Here is a 23237-nt window from a genome sequence, read left to right as displayed (position 1 = left end):
TCAGCCGCGGGCACAAATGGGAAAAATGCAATCTCCACATGGAACTCAATAGACTGCAGATCACAAGGACATAACTAGGAGTAATACAGATACTGGAACACGAGTTGGAGGTGGGTGGGAGAGTACAGATGATGTCAAACAGTAACAGAATATTAAAGCATTTTGTCACAAAATGTCCGGGATAAAGACGACCTGGAATGAATAGAATTAAATGAATTAGTCTTTATTTGAAGACAACTGTGAGTTTGTGGTGGGCAAAATGCTTCGGGGGAAATTATGACTCAAGGCAGCTCTTTCAGAGCTCATCTCATCTCAGAGATCTGTGGGGTGGAATTATATTGTCTTTCTTATGATCCTCAGGGTCGGCATCAGTCTGACACAGGGCAGAATAATGTCACACGACCCATCTGGGAAAAGCCTGAACATCCGCAGGTTGTGGAACGAAGCTTTGAGCATGCAGATGTTCGTCTTAACCCTGGAGTTAGTCCCACAGTGGGCCGAGGCTGAGGGTCACAGTGGCGGTAGCGGTGCTCTCTGTCGCCAACTAAAGCATCAAACATTACATACAGGTCATGTTTCTCTGGCCCTTATGGCTTCAACAGCAGTGATGACGTGAGCTCAATCACATGATTTCTTGAATGTTCAGTCGTAGTAATTAGTTGCAGTCTTTTGTGAAGTGAAGCTTTTTACAAGACGATGATAACCGACTGCTGTAGAATGACTTCCTTTCACAAGTCACCTTCATTTATTTTGATTGGTATGCAGCCAACTACACCAGGAAACCCTGAAATGTAATTAACTGATCAGACGTGAAAAGCCTTCGCATTGAATAATTTCTTGTTAAAACCTTGAAAACCTTTGACCTCTTTAGAATTCTTGATTTTATGAGCCTCGCAGGTTTAATGTCTGAGTTTTATGGAGTCGGCATCTTGTGGCTTATTGGGGAACTGCATCTTGAGCCTGGACAACTATGAAATGAAACTAATCCCAAACATTGGCGGCTGCAGTGAAAGTGTTCACCTCTTCAGGCATGCAGTGTTGAACAATACTGTCATACCTGTACCATACTTTAATGAATAAAGTCTTGTCTTTCTGCTCTCATATCAGCGTGAGTTGTTTTGGCTCTCAACAACACTACTAGATGTGTGTAAATGTATTTCACCAACTCTACATACTGTGTGCAGTGTTCAGTGGGCAGAGACTCCGGCAGGGCACCGGTCTCTGGAGTCATCGTCACTAACACACTCTTCAGGGCAATTCTAGGGTTTAATGGAATCAGAAATGACCTTCCTGACTGTGTGAATTACACATCTGCACAAGAATCCCTTCCGTTTAATCTCAAAACTAACAAAAATAGGCAAGATGTGGAGAGGTTAATTAAAATATGAGTGCAGCATGTAGTGTATATGTTTGTGTGATAATGCAGGAAACAGTCTGAGCTAATGTCCTTATTTAATAGTTAAGACTGGCAGGTGAATTTCCAGATATCAGAAACAATTTGTAGTATGCAACAGAACAAGTGTGCATAACAGCACAACAGAAGTCACAGATGGATTTAAAGTCACCGGTAACCACTTCAGAGTTTCACATCAGCATGTATGTTCATAACCCACATTTTCTGGCATTACCTGATTCTTTTCCATCTGTTTTTCTTCCTCCAGTGGCAAATGAAGATGGGGAGAGCTCCACCAGACCACAGGCTAATTTTTCACGTAAGTGTGTCTCAATTAGTCATACTTTACTATTAGTCAATTAACTAAATTCATTGATTAGTAAGTTAGAAGTATTAGAAGTATTAAAGGATCAGTTTCACTCGAGTTACCGAGATGTTAGCTGCTGAGACATTTGACTACATCAGTAAAATTGAGGTGTTACTGAAGCAGAAAAAAACATTAGCACACATTTCCTTTACATGACACCATAACATCTTTGTAATGAGAATGAGAATTTGGTGATTTAAAAATGGTTCATGAGCTGATAAATGTTGATAAGTTATCAATGAATGTAGACATTATAATGACAGTATAAATAGTGTACTACTTGTGGTAGAAGTACTACATGTTTTCTGTGTAGTATGTTCTTAAGATACACTAGCATTGACAACATACATCCACATGGTGGCAGCATAACAAAGGGGTTAAATTCTCTTCCTGCCTTTTGCTGAGATCCTGAAAGCCGTTAAAAAGAGCTTTAACAATTCTGCTTTTTGTTACATTATACATACAAACCAGGTAAACGAATGAAAGTTGGATTCATGGCCCTATACAAAATACCTGTTACACCACTAAGGCTTTTTTGTTTTGTTTTTGCAGGCTCAAAGTCCCAGAGTGCTTTGTGGAATGCCATCACGGCGGGGATGGGCATCAAAGGCAAAGAGCAGAAGGCCCCCCTAAATGACCTTAGGAGTCCTGAAGAGATTCTGGCCGACGATCTTCCTGCCGCAGATGAACCAGATGCCACAGAGAAAACGGCCATCAGGTTTGCTGCTGTCACGCTGCTTTAGCAACAAATGTATCATGAATAATAAATAATTTATTTTTCTAAATTATCATGGATTAAATCCTGTGTCAGGCTGCAGTGGGACATCAACAGCCATGTCCAGCTCATTGTCCTACACGGGTGTAATTTGCATACAGTCGATATTCCTTTTAGCATACAGGAGAGGAAACAAGGCAGCGTATACCAACAGGCACCATTCTGCAACGGGTGTTCATTTGCTATTCTTGGACTCTGATTCATGTGAACTTGATTATTAAGTTGGCAAGGTTTAAAGTAGGCCCTCTGCTTGCTTTCTATGAATAGAATAATCTTCTTTCTGACATTTAACATTCTGCATACACACACACACACACACACACACACACACACACACACACACACACACACACACACACACACACACACACACACACACACACAGCGCTAATTGTCATGTATGGCTGCTGACCTCAAGGGACGTGGGCAAGATTGATTCCACCTTGATAACAAGGACTTCAAACCACCATTAACATAATTTGTTGTCACTTTTAGAATATTGAACGTCTTTTAACGCCTGATTCCAATTAACCTTGCCGGCTCCGGAGACTGTTACAAATGCCGCAGGTGGCGAGAAGTGAGCATTTGTAAGAGGATACAAAAAATGCGCCAAATGCGATCCTATGCAAAATAGACAAGGAGTTATGGCAAGCCGATTTGGAGGCTGCTTTTTTCTGTTTGTACAGCAATTCACAGAGATGTATAATTCATGGCGTGTTTGGTATGAAATTGAGGAACTCTTATTTGACTATTGTCTTATTTTCTTTCTGTACTTCTCTGCAAAGTCTCACTGTAGTAACACATGCCTCTTCTCTGGTGCTTCTTCATGCTATCTCAAATGACTGCGCTCTTGTTCTCTACCATAGTCTTCTCCAGAACGCAGGCCCTTTTTTTGAGTACATGGTGACAGGGAAGTGATTTTCCACTTGACTGGACTCAGCTTGTTCCTACATTTAAAAGCTACAGCCTAGATTTGAAAGAAAAACATAGTCAGCGCAGAGCAGCTAAAAGCACTCTCACCTACCTTAGAGGAAACAGTCCATTTGTCCACAGAGACAGTGACTTATTTCAGTGTCAAAGGCCCATATTAAGACATAGCTTAAGCTTTAATAAGGGTGGATAACAAATGCCAAGCACAAGCCAAGTGCTGCTAAATCTTTGGCTGAGGCTAAACAATTTGCATTTGTCGCCTGGCCTGAAAGGGAATGATTAATTTCAGGAGCACTAACAGTTTATATAAAACAAAAATATGTCAAAGAAATACCCTACCTGCCAATTTCATGTTTGTTAAAGTAATTGAAATGGTGAAATAGTGATTTACCAGCAAATGTGGCCTCTAGAAAAGAGCTTATAGTTTGGCTTTTTTATTTGGTTGCATCCATTCCATATGATTCACTCTGAACAGACAGACATCTTCATATTTACATCTTTGTCTGGGAAATCCCACTAAAGTCAGAGCAAATCTTTGGCTAGGCCAACCGTGGTTAATAGAAGGCAAACCCACAGGGAGTACAGAGATCTTCAACCGAATGACAGATGGAAAGATTATGGCACAAGGTGATTAAATGGCCGAGGAACTAGCAGTAATCCATAACATGATGTAACCACCGTGTCACCTCCGAGGGCAGAGCTGGCTGCTATCCTCCAGGTGATGATAATGAGATTTTATTGGAGAAGGCTGAGGGATCACGTGAAGTGTAGCAGGCATGATGGGAGAGTGTGATTCAGAGGACAGCAGTCATTAACTGGGGATGAATGAAAGTAAAATCAGCTGAGGCTGATGCGAATTTGAACATTTTGTTTTTTGTAACCATTGCACTATTTTGTTCCACAGCTCTCTTCCCTACACGTATCCTAATGGATCATTTTAGCAGTTTGCTGGTTGCAGTTTTCCACTTTACAAAGCTGCTTGATTATCTTTTTACCTTTTATCTCCATTTATTTTCAGAACAGCGGAATCGCTGGCTAACGCTTAGCATATGCTGCACATAGCAGCTGCTGAAATGTTGCTGGAACAACACAATCGAGTGAATGCTTAGGCACACAGTGAGGGACAGAAAACAAGATGGAGCCATTAGTGTAGAAACACACACTGGCTCAGCTGTGTGGCTGGTGTCATGCTGTTGTTTCTGCTCATTAGGGATGCAATATGCATTTTTAAGCACTTGCTAGCTACTGAATATGTGGTTTTCACACAGAGGATGAAACCATTGGTTTCTTTGAACGGCTTTGTGAAGAGCAGACAGGTTGTGTCATTGTTTACCCCGAAGTCCAGTCACTCACAATTTGCCACTTGTAGCCGACTGTATGTTTGATTGATTGACTTTTGTTTCCATTTCAAATTGCAGTTTTGCTGTCATAGACATAGGTGTAAAACAAAAAGCAGAAAAAGCCATTAGGGCTGTTTCCAAGAGAAAAATGGATGTGAAAGGTTTTGGGTAAAGCATAAGTTATTGCTCATTATTCAAAATCACCATTTTATTAAAAAGCTAATTGCCAATTTATTCCACGCAAGTACATGTTCCATTGTGACTTGAGGCTAGGAACCAGCATCCTTTATTTAATTTGATAACCATTTGACCATGGTAGAACTTGCAACAGTGTGATAAACATGTCATAACATGTAATGATATTGTTATTGGGAACAGTGAGTGCAAAGCTCATAGTGAAATAAATAACAAGTCAGTAATTAATGCATACTAACTTAATGATACAATCTATAATGTGTCGCTTGGCAAAATGCCAGAAAGAATATAAGAATAAGTCTATTTTATGATAATTTCAAAATTTGAAAATCGAAAAGGTAAACGACACAATAGCCAAATGCTACAAAGTGCAATGGAAACAGATTCCGCAAATGGCCCAATGAAGCATGTGACTATTTTCCTTCATTTGAGGTTTAACTGGACTTATTTCAATTACATCATATCATTGTGTCTTCTTCTTCTCGTATTTTGAGTACAAAACAGCCTTTATTTCAATTGAGCATTCACTCACCACACACATTTAGACATTTGGTAGCCAGAATCCTCACAGACACACTTAAATACACAGTCGTCATGCACACGTGCAGCTGAAACTCAGACCCTCTTCTGTGGTCAGCTGTGTGATTGTGATTGACTGTGTGATTTATCTACTGGATAATTGGATGCGTGTGCCGCTGTGAACTTTACAGTGGATGAAGGCGGCTGTCTCCATTGTGGCAGCCCACAGTTTTGGAGGCTGACCCGCAGGTTCAGAGACCCCCACTGACATCCCCCTGTGCAGAAACAACCTCCATCACTAGCCTCACTAGCCGGCTAATGAGCCTCCGACCGGCCATTAGCCGGCTAGTGAAAGCACATGGGCAAATGGCAGAGCTATTCATCAAAATGATGGAGGCGCGACCTCACAGTTATGATGTTAAAGAGCTGTATCACTGCTGTCTGCCAATTGACGGTACATATTTCTGGATTGGGTTTTTATACACACTCTTCTATACACTGTCTAAGAAAGGCAGTGTTTTCAGCAACAGAAAAAAATAGAAATTGTACCTGTGCCAATGACATCCAAAGTTCAGAGTTTCCTAAAGTATGAGCTTAGGTAACTAGATATACAGTGTATATTAATGTCAAGCCTTTTGCTTTGATCAATATCTTTATTGCCTTGCGTGCAGCCTTCAACGTTTTACTAATAGAAATACTTTTTTGGTTATTGATTGAAGTATAGATCAATGGAGGCTCTTGGATTTTTCTTCCCCAAATATGTTTCAATCAAACATGAGTTGTAATGTATTATTATGTACATGTAGAAAGATGAATGAAATTAAATCATAGATCATTTCAGAAATAAAATCAATTTGGAAAGTCCTAACAAAGATGAGATAAATATAAAATATTATAAAATATAATTTTTTCCAAGTTTTTAGTTTTAGGTTTTCCAGAAGAAGAGTTAAAGCATCTACACCTGCTGTGATAAGATCAGTACATGTTTTATTTCAATGCACTCACAGATGGACTGAAAATACACTCTTACCCTTTCCTCGTACCACGATCCTGACCTCACTCAATAACAGTCCATTCACCCGGCAGCAACCTCTGGTTCTGAAAAGTAACGCTAATATGGAAGTGTCTTAAACTTACATTCTTTTGCTGTCCATTAAGGACAGTTGCAAAAAGTCAGATAAGTCAGATTGTTTAGAAGACTATGAGAAAAGGACCCTACTTTTCACTTAATTTATTACCTCAGTAAACATTGTAAAGATGAGTTTATGGTCCCAAATGTTAGTTTCCAGTCTTCTTCAATACAGCATGATGTTCATTTCGTAAATTATGGTCCCAGACTCCACGTTCTGGGTGTTGTCCGGTCTGCTTGTTGTCCGTGTATTTGTCTTACAACATAAACCCTTTCACAGTGTGTTTTCACTTTATGAAATTTAATTATCGCCTAATTATGGTCGCCTAAAATGTCTTAATCAGCGTCTGGTCTTACTCAGCTCCACCAGCTCTGGTCATTTGTGGTTGCAAAAAAAAACAGATGGCGAAGGGAAAAATGTCGAACTAGAGACTTGAACAGTCTATGGTATTCACTTGGCTCAGATAACAGCTTTTAAATACTATGTGAATTGCATGAGAATTGTCTACCCATGAGGTGACTACTCCTGTCTTTGTAGGCTTTGCACATATCTCATTGTGGAATTAATATAACAGGATCACAGCAGTTACAGGCTTGAGGCTCTAAAGAGGGCAGCAGAGTGTGTTTTGGTGTGCGCAGCATACATTTGCCACTTTGAGCTGTGTGAATTGCAGTGAGTGTGGCGTTTCCTTAGTCTTGACCCTGAAGTGAACTCTTAAACAGAAAATCATCATTTTTTTTTTGAGTTCATAATTATTATTGCTGGCGGCAGAGACACAAGTTAGAATGAGATTCAAATGTAGATATGAACACTTGTATCCACAAACACTGGTTTTGAATAGCTTTTGAAGACATTTCATGAAAACCGATAATGTTTCTTTTCTTCACAATTTAATATTTTGGAGTTTGGACACAACATTGTCATCTATGGGTTGTGGAAATGTTTACAGATTTGGGTTATAAAACCCTTTTCAAAACTCAGCAACATAAAAAAGAACTTGTCAGTAAAGCTAAATAAAGAGATATTTTGATATTCAATTCAATCCAACTTTATTTATCTCTGTAAGGGCACTTCTATGCAGTCACCAAACAGATACACACACAGGAGATGGGAAGAAAGAAAAATACTGTTAATCACAAACCTAAAAACATCAAAGGTCAACAAAGTTGATATATAATATCAATATGTTATTATTATTATTAATCATAATCATAATCACAGTCATAAAACATGCATTGATAATTAACTATGAATATCTAAACAATCTAAAAAGATCCTGACTCTGCTACTGCCAAATGCAACATCCAACGGCGGGGCTATTTATACCTGTAAGCTGCTTTTAGCACTTTGTTTGGGTTATCCAGTCTGTATTTAGACTATACTGTTGCCTCCCAACGGCTCTCACTAACACCCTCCTGTAACCCATTCTCAAAAGTGCAGGTAGCTCAGACCGTCCAGTGTAAATGATTGATAGCATAAGAAAAACAGTGGCAGACAGTTGAGTGTTTAGAAAGCCACAGTGACCAAACCAGAGCTGAAATGTAAGTAAAGTTGACATGATTTTTATCAGGTAGACAGAAACAAAAAGTAGTCGTAATGTAATGTAACATGTTGGCCATTAATACACACTTAGTAAGCCATTAGTACATCAGGCTTCTGTTCCTGTCAGGTAAACAAGAGGGGGTCTGCTGCCGTGCTAGCAGCTGTGAGGCTGAACTTAGACAAAGCAGTGCTTTGAGCTAAATGCTATCGTGACTGACATAGTCACAATTTGGAATCTTGACCTGCTGGTGTCACTGGACGAAATGTCCGGCGATCGTGACCATCTACCTGACGGAGAATGAATAATGTCCACAGTTGTTGAGATTTTACAATCTATCAAAAACATGGTGAACCGACCAACAGACCATCTATACAGCTCGCAGCTAGTGTGGCTAAAAACACTTTAATGCTTTAATGAAAAGTGAACACAAATAACGTTTAGCCTGAAAGTTTTCTTCCTTGTGTTCGCATGCCACATATTACAGTCCAACATATGTGCTGGAAAATAATCCTTATGTTACAGTAAAAAAAACGTAATTAATGCTGTGGTTTGTACCTTTGTCTCTACCAAAAAAGCCTATTCTCATGTTAACCGTCATCGCGCTACTCAAATGCTCGAGCCTGATTGCCTCCCTCTTCATCTCGGTTCTCATTTGTTGTATGATCCCCTTTGACCCATGGAACATCTCTTTGGGATGAAGTAATAGGACGTTTCTTTTCTGGGGTATTTTTTCCACCTCCATCACTCTGCAAATAAATATAACTGTATAGCTGGGTGCCCTCAATTTCTCCCGCCCATCCTTCCATCTCCACAACATCCAATCCAGAAGGAGAAATTAAGTATAGATGGAAAAACATACTGTATTTCGTGATGGATGATCTTCACCAAAATGTGGTCATTACCGCAAAGGCGATTGCTATTTTGATACATAGATATCCTTATCGACTTGCCTGGAAATTTAAATGAGATCTGAATTTTTCATGTCCCTCCAAATGGCCGTGGCTGCTAATGTCTTGATTTCAATGTGTGAGCTTTGAGGGAGCCCGAACACGGTGACAAGAATACCTTAGCAGTGGAATTTCCAGCAAGTCTCTCCGTCATAGTCATACGAATAATTAACTCTCCCAAGACTTGATGCATTAGGTCTTTTTTTGTGAGCAGTCGATGTGATAGTAATTCATCAGGGACATATTTGGATGATCATTATGTGAGGGGACACAATCTGTTTTTGCTCTTGTGTTGTTTCATCAGTCTTGAATATGAATGAAATGGGGGCTACATTTGTGAAACCCATTCAGACATATTGTAGTTGTGAAGGCAAAGCTTTTACTCACGTTCTGCTATATTCGCTTCTCATCCTTTGAACTCAGTTTGAATTATTTGACTATGTGAAGAATGTTGCATTGCTCTGTGACGTCTATCTGTTAGAATATGTCCTTCAGACTGCTAATGCCTCAGATTCCTGAGCAACAACAATGTATCATTTAGGAATGAAAAGCAAGCAAAAGACCTCCACGTATTCTTAATATTTCATCGCATGCTCGCATGAACATTGTTGTATTGACCCTCTCACCATCCAGTGATCCTAACTAGCCACATTGCCACACTTCGCAAGGTGTTTCATTCATCAGTTGGCAATGCAATTTAAATATTCTCTGAGATCTCCTGAGCACAAAGGCTGGGGGGCCACATCTCTCAACAAGACTTGATCCTGCTATTTCATGCATCAGAGACCTTTTTTTGTCGTGAATGTAGGATGCTATAAATGTTTTATGTTTAACCCTTAATAGTGTATTGTTCTGGGATAATCAAACATCTTGTACTGAAAATTGTTGAATGGGACAGAGAGGTCCACATCAGAAGCAATGAGTAATACGTACCTATTGTATAGCACAGGTCTCAGGTCAAATATATATTCTCTTGCAGAGCAACTTTATATTTTATGTTAACCCTGCTGAGTCAGCACACGTGTTGACATGATGTACTCTTTCCTCCTCTTTTGTGTCCTTTGTTTGGGGATGTAACCTCTTTTATAACTTTAATAGCTGGGTTATCACTGCGTCAAGGGAGTGTGAATGTCAGATTGTTGGTTCGGGAAGTTACAGTTCGACCACCCCCACCCCCAATTATGATGTCGTAAAGGCGTTGTGGAAGGGGTTACAGACGCTTGTTGACCGTCCAACGCACTTCAACCAATCATTAACCATAACTTATTTGCCATAATTACAATATTTTCTGAGCTGTAGCCATGTAGTGAAATTTGAAATGATTGTAGAAAGTACATTTTTTTACACTTTGTCATGCTAAATCATTCTATGCTGATGTTCTTGTGTGGAGGTGGTGAAGGTAATTGGAAAATGTACCTTTAGTGAGCACATTTCTTCTTCTCTTCCCACACCCAGACCATCGGATTCTCGCAAACTTCTAATCAAGAGTCGGTTAACTTCTACCTACTTCTTCTTCAGTCAGCACTTTCTGTGTATTCTTAATTCATCCGCGTAAAAAGCTTCAATTGACCTTCTTAGTCCTTGCAGGGCTTTTGACAGGACCTTTCTCACCAGGCTCAACCTTGTTCAATGTCACATTTACACATACAGAGGACACGGGACAGCAGGTCCCTGGGGTGGTAACCCGTGAACAGCAAACACTGAAATGTGAAACTACATACTGTTGTGGATTCCCCTCAAGATGACCTGACAACTCTGGCTGTGGCTTGAGATCTCCCGGGGCCCGGCATACATACCTCCAGTAAAAATGAGAAAAACACAGCGATGAAGAGTGGATTGAAGAAATGCAGCCAGAAAGAGAAAGAAACTGAAAGGCAAAGATAGAGGGAGAAAGAGACACAGATAAGTGTACCTTTGAAGAGAATATCAGCAGGCTTCATGGCACTCAGGCAGACCTCTCTCCTCCCTCCTCACAGAGGACCCATCTCAGCAGATGAAAGCAGGAGCCTCTTTGAGGTGGCGCCCTTGCATTATCCCTGCATCCTGCATCAAGTAATTGAAAGACCTAAGAGTATGGTAGGGGGCTCGAGTCATCCTTGCAAGTTTTGGACTTGCAGAAAATGAGAAGACTAATTGGTTTTTACTAGACGTCCAGTGAGCAAGGAGCTATAAGAAGGAGAAGAAGAGAAAGCAGCTGAAAGGGCTCAAAAAGTTGTATGTGCTTTTACACAATATATTTCTAACATACAATGTAGCATATATATATATATATAATGTAATGTCCCTTGTCAGGCAGAGTGACAGGGAACAGAAAATCACCATTAGGGAGCTGGCATTTCAGTAAAAATGTGGAAAGATGAAACAGTTTATTATAGCAATCAGATCAAACATTTTTCTTAAATGTATATCACCTTTCAAAGTATTACTGACATTTCTAATGCTAACAAGAAAGCTAGAATTTATTTCAAAGCATTGCTGAAAATGCTGAAATGTGAAATGAAAAATGTTCAAGCCCAAAAACATTGACCTGCGCTGTTGAATAACCTGGTAGTTTAGATGTACAATCTGCAGAGTTGAACCTGAACTGAATCTAAAGAAGCTAAGACCTGAAAAACATTTAGTTGAAAGCTAAACTCTTACACTGTCGTCATAGAAGTAGTAGTAGTAGTAGTAGTAGTAGTAGTAGTAGTAGTAGTAGTAGTAGTAGTTGTAGTAGTAGTTGTAGCAGCAGCAATAGTTGTATCAAGAGAAGTAGTAGCACTACTAGCAGTAGTAGTAAGCATCAGTTAAAGTAGTAGCAGTAATATTAGCAGCAACAGTAGTAGTAGTAATAGTAGTGGTATTATTAGCAGCAGCAGCAGTAGTAGTAGTAGCAGTAGTAGTATTGCTAAGGGTAGGAGTAGCAGCAGCAACAATGGTAGTCGTTCTAGTATTAGTGTTAGTATTATTATTAGCAGCAGTAGTAGTACTATTACTACTACTAGTAGTAGTAGTAGGAGTAGCAGCAGTAGTAGTGGTAGTAGTAGTAGTAGTAGCAGTAGTAGTAGTAGTAGAAACATTACCAGGAACAGTTGTAGCATTAGCACCAACAGTAGCAGCAGCAGTTAAAGTAGTAGTACTAGTATTAGTAGTAGTAGAAGTAGTGGTAGTGGTAGTAATAGTAGTGGTAGGAGTAGCAACAGCAGGTTAGAAAAGTTGACTTTTGTTTTTTGGCAGTTCCTGTCACTTTCAGGTCCCCTCCACTGTAGCAGTGATGTCGTCCACTCTAGATATGAACATCCTGTCCAATACACACCCGTTATTTAATCTGAAATGGTCTGAAATTGTCATGAACTGTAAACTGCAATAAGTCAAAAACCATAAGTTATCAAAAAGCTCAACCATTCTTAAAGAGTTAAAAGTCTTGTAACCGGTTTAAGTTTCAAATGAAGTCTGTAGTTTAAAGTATGTGAAAGCAATAGCATTTCAAAGTGTAATAGGTTTAAAAGGATTTTAAGATTTTCTTCGTGGAGTTACATTGTAAAAAAATCTAAAAATGTAAAAGGATAAGTGGTAGAAACAAGTCGAAGCAGAGATGTCTTTAAAAAAGCTGAAAGTATGCCGAAGTGTCCGAAAAAAGTTGAATGCTGAATCAGCATTCACACTAATAAATGAGAACATTATAAAATAAATTGTTCAGACTGAGTACTCAGCACCTACGGTATTCAGTATTCAATAACTAACACAGCTTTCATTCTGGATTGGAGATAACACATAATATTTGCAGGACCTGTTGCGTTGTGATGGCTTATACGGCTGCCGGTATCATAAAACCGTATTAAATTTGAAACTGGCCTGTTAACTCCCACATTATCTGACCAAATGAGGCAGAAAGGACATTTTGGCCTATAAAACTGTGGAGGACATGCTGTATCTGCGTATGTTAGAGAGAGCTAGAGACAGAGACAAATATTATATCTGGGGGGGGGGGGGGGGGGGGGGATTGAATATGGGATGGTCCTGAATGAGCTCAATGGATCAGAGTAATCTCGGTCAAATCAGTGTCAATGCACTGTGTGCACGCTATTTAATCCTCTCTGGCATAACATTTAATATGTTGTACAGCAAATATATTATGATGAATACACGTTCATCACTTTGAATGTTGATACACAGCTGTCGAAGTCTGCATTTGCCCCATGACATTTACCGTTAAATTCCTTGTAAAATAAGCACACGTATGTGAAAGTGTTTATGAACAAGAAGGAAAAGCTGTGTCCGTTTTGCAGCGTCTTGACAGGAAATGGTCCCTTTTCAAATCTTTTCTTTGACCAGATATTTGCTTACTGTAATTCAGGTCACTCACATCGTCGTCATCTCCTCCCCTAAAGGTCTCTCCCTCTTGTTCCTTTCCATCCCCACTCCTTGTTCTCCCTCACTCCCTCTGTTTTTTCTTTTCTTTTTCCAATGGATGAAACAGGACATGGTTTCTCATTATCAACCAGACTCCTCCCTCTCTTTGACTGGTGGTGTTTCTCCTCCCTCCCCCTCGTGTGGAGAGCTGGGCTGTGAGCGTTAATCCCGGATTGTGCTGCCCTGTCGTCTGCATCCCGCTGTTGCTGGGAGAGCATGGCATGGCTCCAGGACCCCTGTGCTCACACAGGGGAGAAGTGAACGAATGAGAGAGAGAGAGGCAAGAGAGAGAGAGAGAGAGAGAGAGAGGAGAGAGAGAGAGGCAAGAGAGGGAAAGAGGTACTGTTTCACGACTGTCACAGCTGCTTGAGTACTGCATTGCACTGAGTGTTGCTGAGTTTTAGTCACACACACTCTCTCACATAAACAAGGGAGAAAAGAGACAAAAAGGAAGGATGACGTCCGGTTCATCACAGCTGTGGGTGCAAATGTGAGTGAAGAAAGAGGAAACCTCGGTCACGTCCTGGGTTCCAACACATTGCAAACTCTCTGCTCGCCGCTGCGTCTTCCTCACCGCTCACACTTAAGAGGGATTAAACTTTTGTGTGTGTTTGATCTCTTGTTGGTACATCGGGAACTCTTTGAGACTCTAACATGGAGTCTCCCACCAAAGAGATCGAGGAGTTTGAAAGCACGTCCCTGAAGTACCTGCAGCCGGAACAGATTGAGAAGATTTGGCTCAGGCTCCGTGGACTGTGAGTATATCCACTTTTACTGTTTTTAACAAGTGCGTGAGTGTGTGTGTGCTTGTGTGTGTGTGTGTGTGTGTGTGTGTGAAGTATTGCTGTGTATGCCTCGGTGTGAGGGAAATTTACACGTGAGTTTAAAATTGATCTTTAATAGCTTAATCACAGATGGATACAGCAAAACACTTGTGTCATAATAAAAGCTACACTCTAGTTTTGTTTACTGCATGTGTAGCTTGCGTTGTGTTTGTGTTTGTGTGTGTGTGTGTGTGTGTGAGAGAGAGTGTGAGAGTTTCAGTATGTGAGAGAGAGAAAGGATTGTTTGAGTGAAAACCTAAAAAAAGAGAGAGAGAGAGAGAGAGAGAGAGAGAGAGAGAGAGAGAGAGAGAGAGAGAGAGAGAGACTGGAATTATTCAAGTCAAATAGCTCTGAGCTACCTCCTTTGAACTATTTTGAATTACTTGTTTACATTATTGGACAGCAAGGAGGAAAGGAAAGTATGTTAGAGCTGAAGTGTTTTTTGAGGGAGGGTTTCTCACAATTGCACCCTTATTACATGTTTATTTAAGTCAATTAAAGTACTTTTTCTCACTCCCATGCATCATCATTTTTTTAATGTTTCTTCATGCTGCTTGCCGTTTTAACACCTGGTGCCGCATGTAGCATTATAATGCTACAAATAATACTTGAATGACTGAATGTGCGTATTGTTGGTTGAAGTTAAGGCTAATTCTATATTTTTTTCAATTTATTTTGTTTCTCCTCTTTGTCCGCTCACGTATTTTTGCCAGTCTTATGCACCCACACTAGTTGTCTTTAAATAATACAAAAGCCTCCTCAAGCCTCACACTTCTCATTTCTACCAGTTTCCTTTTTTAAAAACCCTCAACACTATAATATTCCTTTCTCACATCCACCAACCAATCTACACCTCTATGACCTTTGGACCTTTGAATAGAGCCCCGCACATCGTATATGCAAGTTGAAGTGGGAATCTTCTCTTTTTCATTTTCAGTTCTCCTCCTTCTTACTCAGCAGGGGGAGGAGACGGCAGTGTTGCTAGGAGGGTTGTGTTAAGGAAAAAATCTTTCATATTACCGCTGGAGGTCTGAATGAAATGCAGTTTCCTTCTGCACCACGGACGACAACTGAGTGAATGAACCGTTTCATGGGGCTGCAGTTCGTCTATCTGCCTTCCTCCTTTCCCCTCTCACATCACTCTATTTCTTTAGTTATTTGTATTGTACTTGTATATGGCATTTCTATTGTTCCATGATTAGTCATTGTTTCTCCCTCTCTCTCCCGTGTCAGAAGCCCGGTATGTGGGTCCCTCTACCATCTCCCGCTGCCACATTCAGTTTCCTCGGATGACTTCATTGTCTTTTCATTTGGTCACTGTCATAAATTCCCTATCACAACCGTTTGTCTTATGGGATATTTGATGGATTGTGAGTCAGATGAATGTAACGGTGGCCCGGCATTCTTCCTTTTCTTTTTTTTTTCTTTTCTCATCACGACAAGGCTGCAGTCTGCTCAGAGCTCTGAGGGCTCCTGTTGCGTGTCAGAGATCACATTAGCCTTTAATCTCACAAAGAGCCTCCATCAGAAGAGAGGGAGCTCCGACTGACAGGCAGCCCCCACAGATGTTGACTCTTCACAGTGTGTGTTGTGTGTTTAAGAGGGAGGGATGGACAGTAAGCAGTGCATGGTTGCGTATTGGGAAAGGTTGACTGTGCATGTGGTCGTGTGGATGATATAGATTGGATGCGTATTTAGCGGTTTGGTGACATTTACTGTATGTGCAGCCAGCTCATCCTTGGAGATTTGTTTGGCAGCTGTATGATATGTGTGTTTGTGTTTGTGTATGTGCACGTGTGTGTGTGTGCTGGATGGCTATCACAGCTATCTCTCTGGCACAGTGTGCTCCACAGAGTACACCAATCATCCATGGATAGAATGAGAGAGAGCATTTGCTTTGGACAGTTTTCCTGCTCTGCTCAACCTTGAATGACGCAGTCTAAAGCCTGGGGACATCCACTGATCAAGGCATGAACAGCGTCTTGTGTTTTATTACTTCCCTCTGACCAAAGGCCCATTCATGTCTTTGCATCGCTGAGTGGATTCCAATGGATTTCCATTGGTAAATAAGATCACTGCGACATGCCCGACCTCGCCGTCACCCACTGATTAAAGGAAATCAATGAATTATTTATTCACTTGATCAACAGTTCATCACAGAGAGCTCCCTATCAGGGAAGGGCATCTTAGCTTTGGTCCAAGGAGGATCAAGATGGCCGTAGCCGCTTCATGGAACTAACTGATTTGTGAGGCATTGATAAAATAAAATAAGATAATCCAAGACAAACAAGCCACTGTTAGCCATCCAGCCAGCTGTTTGAAAACACCACAAAAATATACTTTAACAGGTTTAAATGCTGCTTCCTGGGACCCTTTATAATTACAATAATTCCTGGAATTTCCATGACCCCTTTCAACCCACATCCTCATTATGCCGAGGATATTGCATTAAAGCCTTCTAATTAGAAGAAGCGCTGTGTTGTTGACACACATATTTAAACATAAAGCAAGCTCAGCGAGGAGGGGCAGGGGCAAAAGGTGGAATAACAGACAGGAGAATAGGAAATGTCCGTACTTCTGCTTCTCCAATGTTTTATTTATTGTTATTTATCTGTCTCTTTTGTGCTTTTGTTATCCATTTCCTTTACAGCTTTAAACTCCTTCTTTTTCTTTGCCATTTACTCTGTTTGAAACCTCCAACACTCTCTAAGACAACCATGTGACTGTGACACTTCATGTCGTTTTCATTTTAATTGCTTGATGGACCCTGAGTGAATGATTTAATCTTTTTTTTTTTTCTCAGTCTTGAGGGAGCTCTTAATATATCTTTTACAGGGAACAACTACCTTAGCTTGCACTTTTACATTGAGATTGAGGAACAAATCAAGCTAAGTGCTGTGAATTCTGCCTGACTGGAATTTTAAACCATGTCTGTTTGTGGAACGGCAGTGGGTCCAACCTTTCCCCCACTTTGCTATTATGAGTGCTTAAAGTGTTTGTGTGTGTGTATGTGTGTGTGTGCGTGTTTGCATGAATTAAGCTTTTAGAGCCACGCTGTTACCTCTTCATAAATGTGTGGGTGTGTTTTAAGCTAAATGTTAGGATGAGTTAAAGTGTGTGTGTGTAGAAAATTAGGTAGGATGTCAGGGGGTGAAGTGGTGTGTGTATGAGTCTGCATGTGCTTTTGCATATCGTTATGCCTCTCATAAACGCCTCATCCGCATAAATGATTTTAAGCATTTGCATTAGTTTTAAATTTACAGAGTGAACACAACTGAATAATATCACTAATATCTCCTTTTTTTCATATAATGTCTAAATCTACACATCTGATGCAGTATAATACTCCTTATTGCTTATTTGTATTTTTGGGATAATGTCTGGTGTTAGAAGCTCATTGGCTCTCATGATAGAACATGTTTTTATGCTTACGTACGCATGGGAGGACGGCAACCTGCATAAAGACCCTGAGGCAGCTGTTGGACGTAGACATTTTTTTTCTTCTAACTACATTGTCAAGCCATGCTGATGATGTCATGGTGAACAAAGTACTAGTTATTTGAGTTTATTTCAGTGGGCTATTATATTTGAACTCTGAATTTACATTAAGGCATCGTAATTCTTAAGACGAACCAGTTTTTTTCTCCCGTGAAGTAAGACAGACTATCTGCTCATGACTCGTACAGCCGAAGAACATTTTACCAATGAGATGATTTACGGTGAAGATAAAAAAACTGAAATTGTGGTTCTTACGTGAGGCCCAATGTCTTTTCATTTCATTTCCATGTTAAATAGAAAAATAAATCCAACATGGAAACAAGAGTAACGTTTCAAGCGATGCCTCACTATCCACGTTTTGTCTCTTTCTTTCAGGCGCAAGTACAAGAAGACGTCCCAGAGGTAAGACTTGCTGCTGGGACACTGGACCTCCTCCTCCTCCTCATACCTCCCTCCTTTCCGTCCCACCTCCTCATCCTCCTCCTGTACTCTCCCCTGATTTCTGGATTTTCTCCCACTCTCCTACATCCCTGGACCTCATCCTGGACTTACTCCTACCTTTTTTTTTCTTTCCTTATTATTCACAGTTGTTTGTCTTGCAAAGCACTTTGCAACTCTGTTGTGAAAGTGCAATTTGAATGAAAGGTATTATTATTGCTATTATTATTATTATTACCATTATTACACCCTCTTTTCACCAACCTTCATTTCTGAGGGTCACGGATCTTAGCTGCACTATTCAAACACACTTTGTCACACATGTATGCAAAAATAAACACTCTTGCTTTCATTTGCTCTTTCTCTCTTGTGTTGATTCAAGTGTCAACTCATCATCATTGCCAGATAACTCGTGCATAATGGTCAGAAATGATGGGGACGCAGTTGTTTTAGAAGATAGACAACTCACTGAATTTGAAAGGTTGACAAAGAACTCGAGTGCCATGCACGTTATCTTCTTTATCATGAAACTCTCATTTATTTAGTTCTGTTAGAGATGCTCAGGGGAAATCAGGCCTTCCATTATCTGGGACTTGCATGCATTAATTTACAAGCACGAAAGCAGGGATTCATTAATGCCACTGGATGCGTGGGTTATGCAGATTTAAGTATCATTTGTTAAAGATGTTTCTGTATTGATCTGAAACATGCTTTCAGTGTCCTTCATCACTCATTTCATCTTTCTGATGCAAATTACACATTTCTCTGGCTTAAGAGGACCCAAGAGACCTTGTCAAAGTGTAAAATGTTTCAATCCCATCTACAAAAATGACAAAGATATTTTTGCATTGTAATACTTTGTCTGATTTAGAAATCAAACTAGCCAGATGCTTTTGTGGTAAGTGGCTCTAAGATGTATGCATTGTATGCATGTCTGTACATCCTTACTTACCGGAGGGTTGTGATGTCCAACAGCGATGTTGGAAAGCTTAACTCAAGATCAAGATGAAATGTACAGTAGACTATAAAATGCATTTCTTTTTTTTATCCTAATCCAAATGAAGCAGGTACGTTTTGCTCTCCTCTGGGATTGAATAGAAGCATCCAGTTTTCTCAACCAAAGGCAGCGGCCAAATCCCCAGAAAAGACCAAAACGAACGATGCATTTGGTGTCTCTTCAATACTCTCTGACGTCACTGAACTGGTTTGTGGCACTCAACCTCAAGATCATTTGTACTATTGAAAGTGCAAATATTTAAAATCAGGTCACAAACATATTGACTTAAGTCATTTCCTAAAACAGCTGGGCACTGCAGTTTTTAGCAAACATTACTCAAACCGGAGTGGATTTGTCATGGACTATTTTCAGACGTGCATTGATACCATTTGGTGCTCTAGTGCGTATTCACAGCAGCAGGACGGCGTACGTTGATTCGACTCTAAATACTGTCCATGTTCATTATAATGAAGGAACATGTCACATGTCACAACAGTGTGGCTCATTGAGTTGTTTTTGGACAACAATGGAGCTCTGCGGCACAGAGGAATAAGCTCTTTCACTCCACAGGCACTTGATAGTAGGATGAATACGTTGTTGATTTCTGTCTTTGTCGTGGTGTTTTTCTACCACCATCACCAGCATTATCCTTTAATAAGGATGACATGGATGGTAATTCATAGTGTGTAAATGTGTAAAAGTGATGTAAACATAGTGTGTTCTCAATTTTGGATTGATTTAAATATCCTCCAAACATTTTTCTTCATAATTTTCAAATATTTTGGACTAACTGACACGAAAGACCGTTCGTTAATACATACATTACAGTCCACCGCCTCTCTTTGTGTTAACTCAGTAAATAAGAAATTGTAACATGCTCCACAAATGAAGCTGGAAACCAAAATAGGTTGCTGTAGCGCCACTCTAATATTGTTTCATGCCATGTTCCTGTGCGCTGTGGGATTGCCGCACAGTAATTGAATGAAACTCTTCTCGTGCTACTTATTAGCACAGTGTGCGGCCTTTTGGAGTGGTATAGAGCTAGCGGTTGGAAATCCTCGTTCTCTCTCTCTGTCGCTGTCTCTCTGTCTCTCTGTCTCTCTCTGATGGGTGGATGAGTTCCTGTGTGGAGGAGCCGGGTGATTGACAGCTCCATGTGTGTCTGTGTAATTACGGCCGGGCTAATTGGCAGAGAGGAATACTGGGACATTGTCATTACTGACACACCAGTACAACCCCTAACACATGCAGATGTAGGGAGATATAGCCCACTTCACGTAGGGAAGGATGGAGGCATGGCGGAGAAGAGTGTTTGTGTGCAAAGGGAGTCAAGAGAGATGGAAGAAAGGCTGTAAAGACAGGAAAGATGTCTATTTAGGCCTATGATCGTGTGTTTTATGTGGGTTTGGAAACAGTTTGCCCGTTACTATTTTGGTCACATGGTCACTATTGTGCTCTTTTAACAATTTACTGTTTACTCAGCCCCGCCCCCCCCCCCCCTCAGTTACTGTTGCTATGCCTGTCAAGCTTTCCATTCTCGCGCAGCACGAATGCAGTTCACAACGGTAACGGTGGCTAGCTAACCTAACCCTGTTTGGATGCCTCACTGACATATTTGCACATGCCAGACTGTGGTTAGATGTATGTGTTATTATTAGTTTCACGGAGTATGCTTCAGTTTTACTGATACAAGAGAGAAAATATTTGAGTATGTGTTTGTTAAACGTGGCTTCGATCGAGTTTGGCAGAAGTTGGGATTCACGTCATCCAGGGGATGGGGTTTGGTGAGCGGTCGATTCAAAATGTGTCGCTTCTTTCACAAATCTCTGTTTAATCTCATGCTTCTGAATGTACCAGAGATCAATTTGATTCTATCCACTTGCCAAATAAAAAAAATAAAAAAACCCTCCCCTTTCTCTTGGGTTTACAAAAAAAAGGCATTGATCACCCAAGCACCACCACTTACACTGATTGTTCACCAACAAAGCAACAAGTAGATGGTTTGTGTGTCTCTTTGTATTCCCTGACAGGCGCCTGAATGCAGCACCAAATGAAATAGGCTTTTATTCAAGTCTGCAAATGTGCTACAGTGGTCACTCCTTATAGCCCAGCTTTCAAAGGCTTTAAGTGTTTTGCCATCTGATCCAGGCAAGCCTCTAAATGGCCTTATGTTAGTCTGACCAAGTTGCCAACTCTGTTGAGAGCGTGTGTGTCCGTGTTTATGTGAGAGTTTTTGTGTCTCCTGGCTTTCTCAGAGGGCTGCTATGTTTGCTCAGAGTGCAGAGCTACAGTACACGTTTCCAGTGGCAGTAATGACTCAGGTATCTAGAACCTTGTCTCCTCACTTTGCTCCAGTTTTCAGACACTCATAGGTGAATTCATTCATTCCTTGCTTTTTGGGGTGGATTGGTGGTGGATATTGGAAGGACTTGGCTATGGATCTGTAAACTATAACAATGACCATTTATTATACAAAATGTCAACAAATCTTTAACAAGCAAAAAAGCGAATTGGCAGATATTTTTCTTGAAGTGCTATAAAGTAAACTTACTGAAAAAAAGTAATCCATTTATAGGTAGTTCTTGGTCCTTGTAGTAAAGTATAACATTTGCATAGAAATAAAAGCAGAAGAAACAGTGAATGAAGACACATGAAAACACATTGACAAAGGGAAGAAAGAGCAACAGCAAAGTAGATGAGGACAGATATCAAGCTGAGAGTCACTGGGGCCAACATTGAACTCTTTGGTTAATGTCAGTAATCAGGGAGCAAATCTTCCAGGCATTGGCTGCCTTTCAAGAACAGCCCATTAGATACCATTACCCGAGCCTCTCTGCCGCTCTTTTCTGAAGTTCGAGGCCATTTGTCACCACAGCTATTGGGTTATTTATTGGAGATGATTCATTGGGGGGAACAATGCAATACTGTTATTGGTTTGGCTTTGGGAGTAGCTGGCTACGGAACAAATGCACTCACATGCATCTAATGAAACAAACAAATAATTGTCTCTTGAGCAATAAGGACCAGAAATTACAATAAAGATGATGATGAGCTCAGATAATTAATTGAAACCTAAAGATGCTGAACACTGTTTATCAGTTTAAAATGATAACTCTACTACTATCTATACTTTACTATTAAGTTCAATCAGGACGACTATCTTCATGCTTACTCTCAAACTATGTCATTTAAATTAATTCAATTCCTCTTGAAAACTTTGAAAACCAAATTTTGGTCTTGACGTTTACAAATATCCCCACTTTTATTCAAATAAAGTGTATAGATTATAGGACATAATTGCAAGGCCAACCTGAGCCAACCCTAAATATAAGTGTTATTAAAAAGGAAAGCCATACTCTTAAATGTGGGGAGTGTGTCTGCCTCCCTGATGGAAACTGTTAGCTGGTTCCACAGTGGAGCTTGATTGCTCAATGATTCTTTCCTAATCTCCCAGGTTTTCTACAGCAGTTAACGATAATTAAATTAGCAATCTTTCAGATGGCCAACTTAACTTTTTGAGGGGGAAAATGTTGTGATTTTGTGTTCCATTTTGTTGCCGTGGTTTAAAGCGTGGATACACTAATGATTATGCCTCTCTTGCTGTTTCTTTTCTCCCTCCGATCTCTCTTCCCCTCCTTCCTCCCTTCACCCCATCTCCTCTCTCCTACTACCTGATGATTAGAGGAGTAATTGCCCAGCTCAAATGAATCTCCAAGCTTGGGCTAATTACATTCCTCTCAACCGATCTTTTTGTTTTCTCTTTCCCTTCCCCTTCGCTCCACATCAGGTGCTCCTTTCTTTTCTGAGGTAACCGCCTCAGTTAGCATAATTCACAGTTTTCTAAACCACACAGGTGGCGAAAGACACCCTTCAGTTTGTGCATCGGTACATATGCACAGACTAAAAACATAGACGATACACATTCTCTAATATGAAATACATGCACATA

The 23237-nt window shown here is 40.3% G+C and overlaps 1 protein-coding gene across 1 annotated transcript in view; it reads left to right on the top strand.

The window, feature by feature from the left end:
- The window catches only part of fyco1b (FYVE and coiled-coil domain autophagy adaptor 1b), a gene marked incomplete at its 5' end in the record, with an annotated part of 132221 nt that overhangs the window by 4360 nt on the left and 104624 nt on the right, over positions 1-23237 (top strand). Inside the window, 2 exons of the mRNA XM_079172824.1 lie at positions 1662-1712; positions 2313-2478. Coding sequence (XP_079028950.1) covers positions 1662-1712; positions 2313-2478 — 217 coding nt within the window. The remainder of the gene's footprint in view (positions 1-1661; positions 1713-2312; positions 2479-23237) is intronic.

Source organism: Pholis gunnellus (assembly GCF_910591455.1).
Source record: "Pholis gunnellus genome assembly, chromosome: 14".
Taxonomy (NCBI): Eukaryota; Metazoa; Chordata; class Actinopteri; order Perciformes; family Pholidae; genus Pholis; species Pholis gunnellus.
The sequence above is the reverse complement of the archived record's forward strand: the minus strand, read 5'-3'. Positions and strand labels throughout refer to the sequence as shown.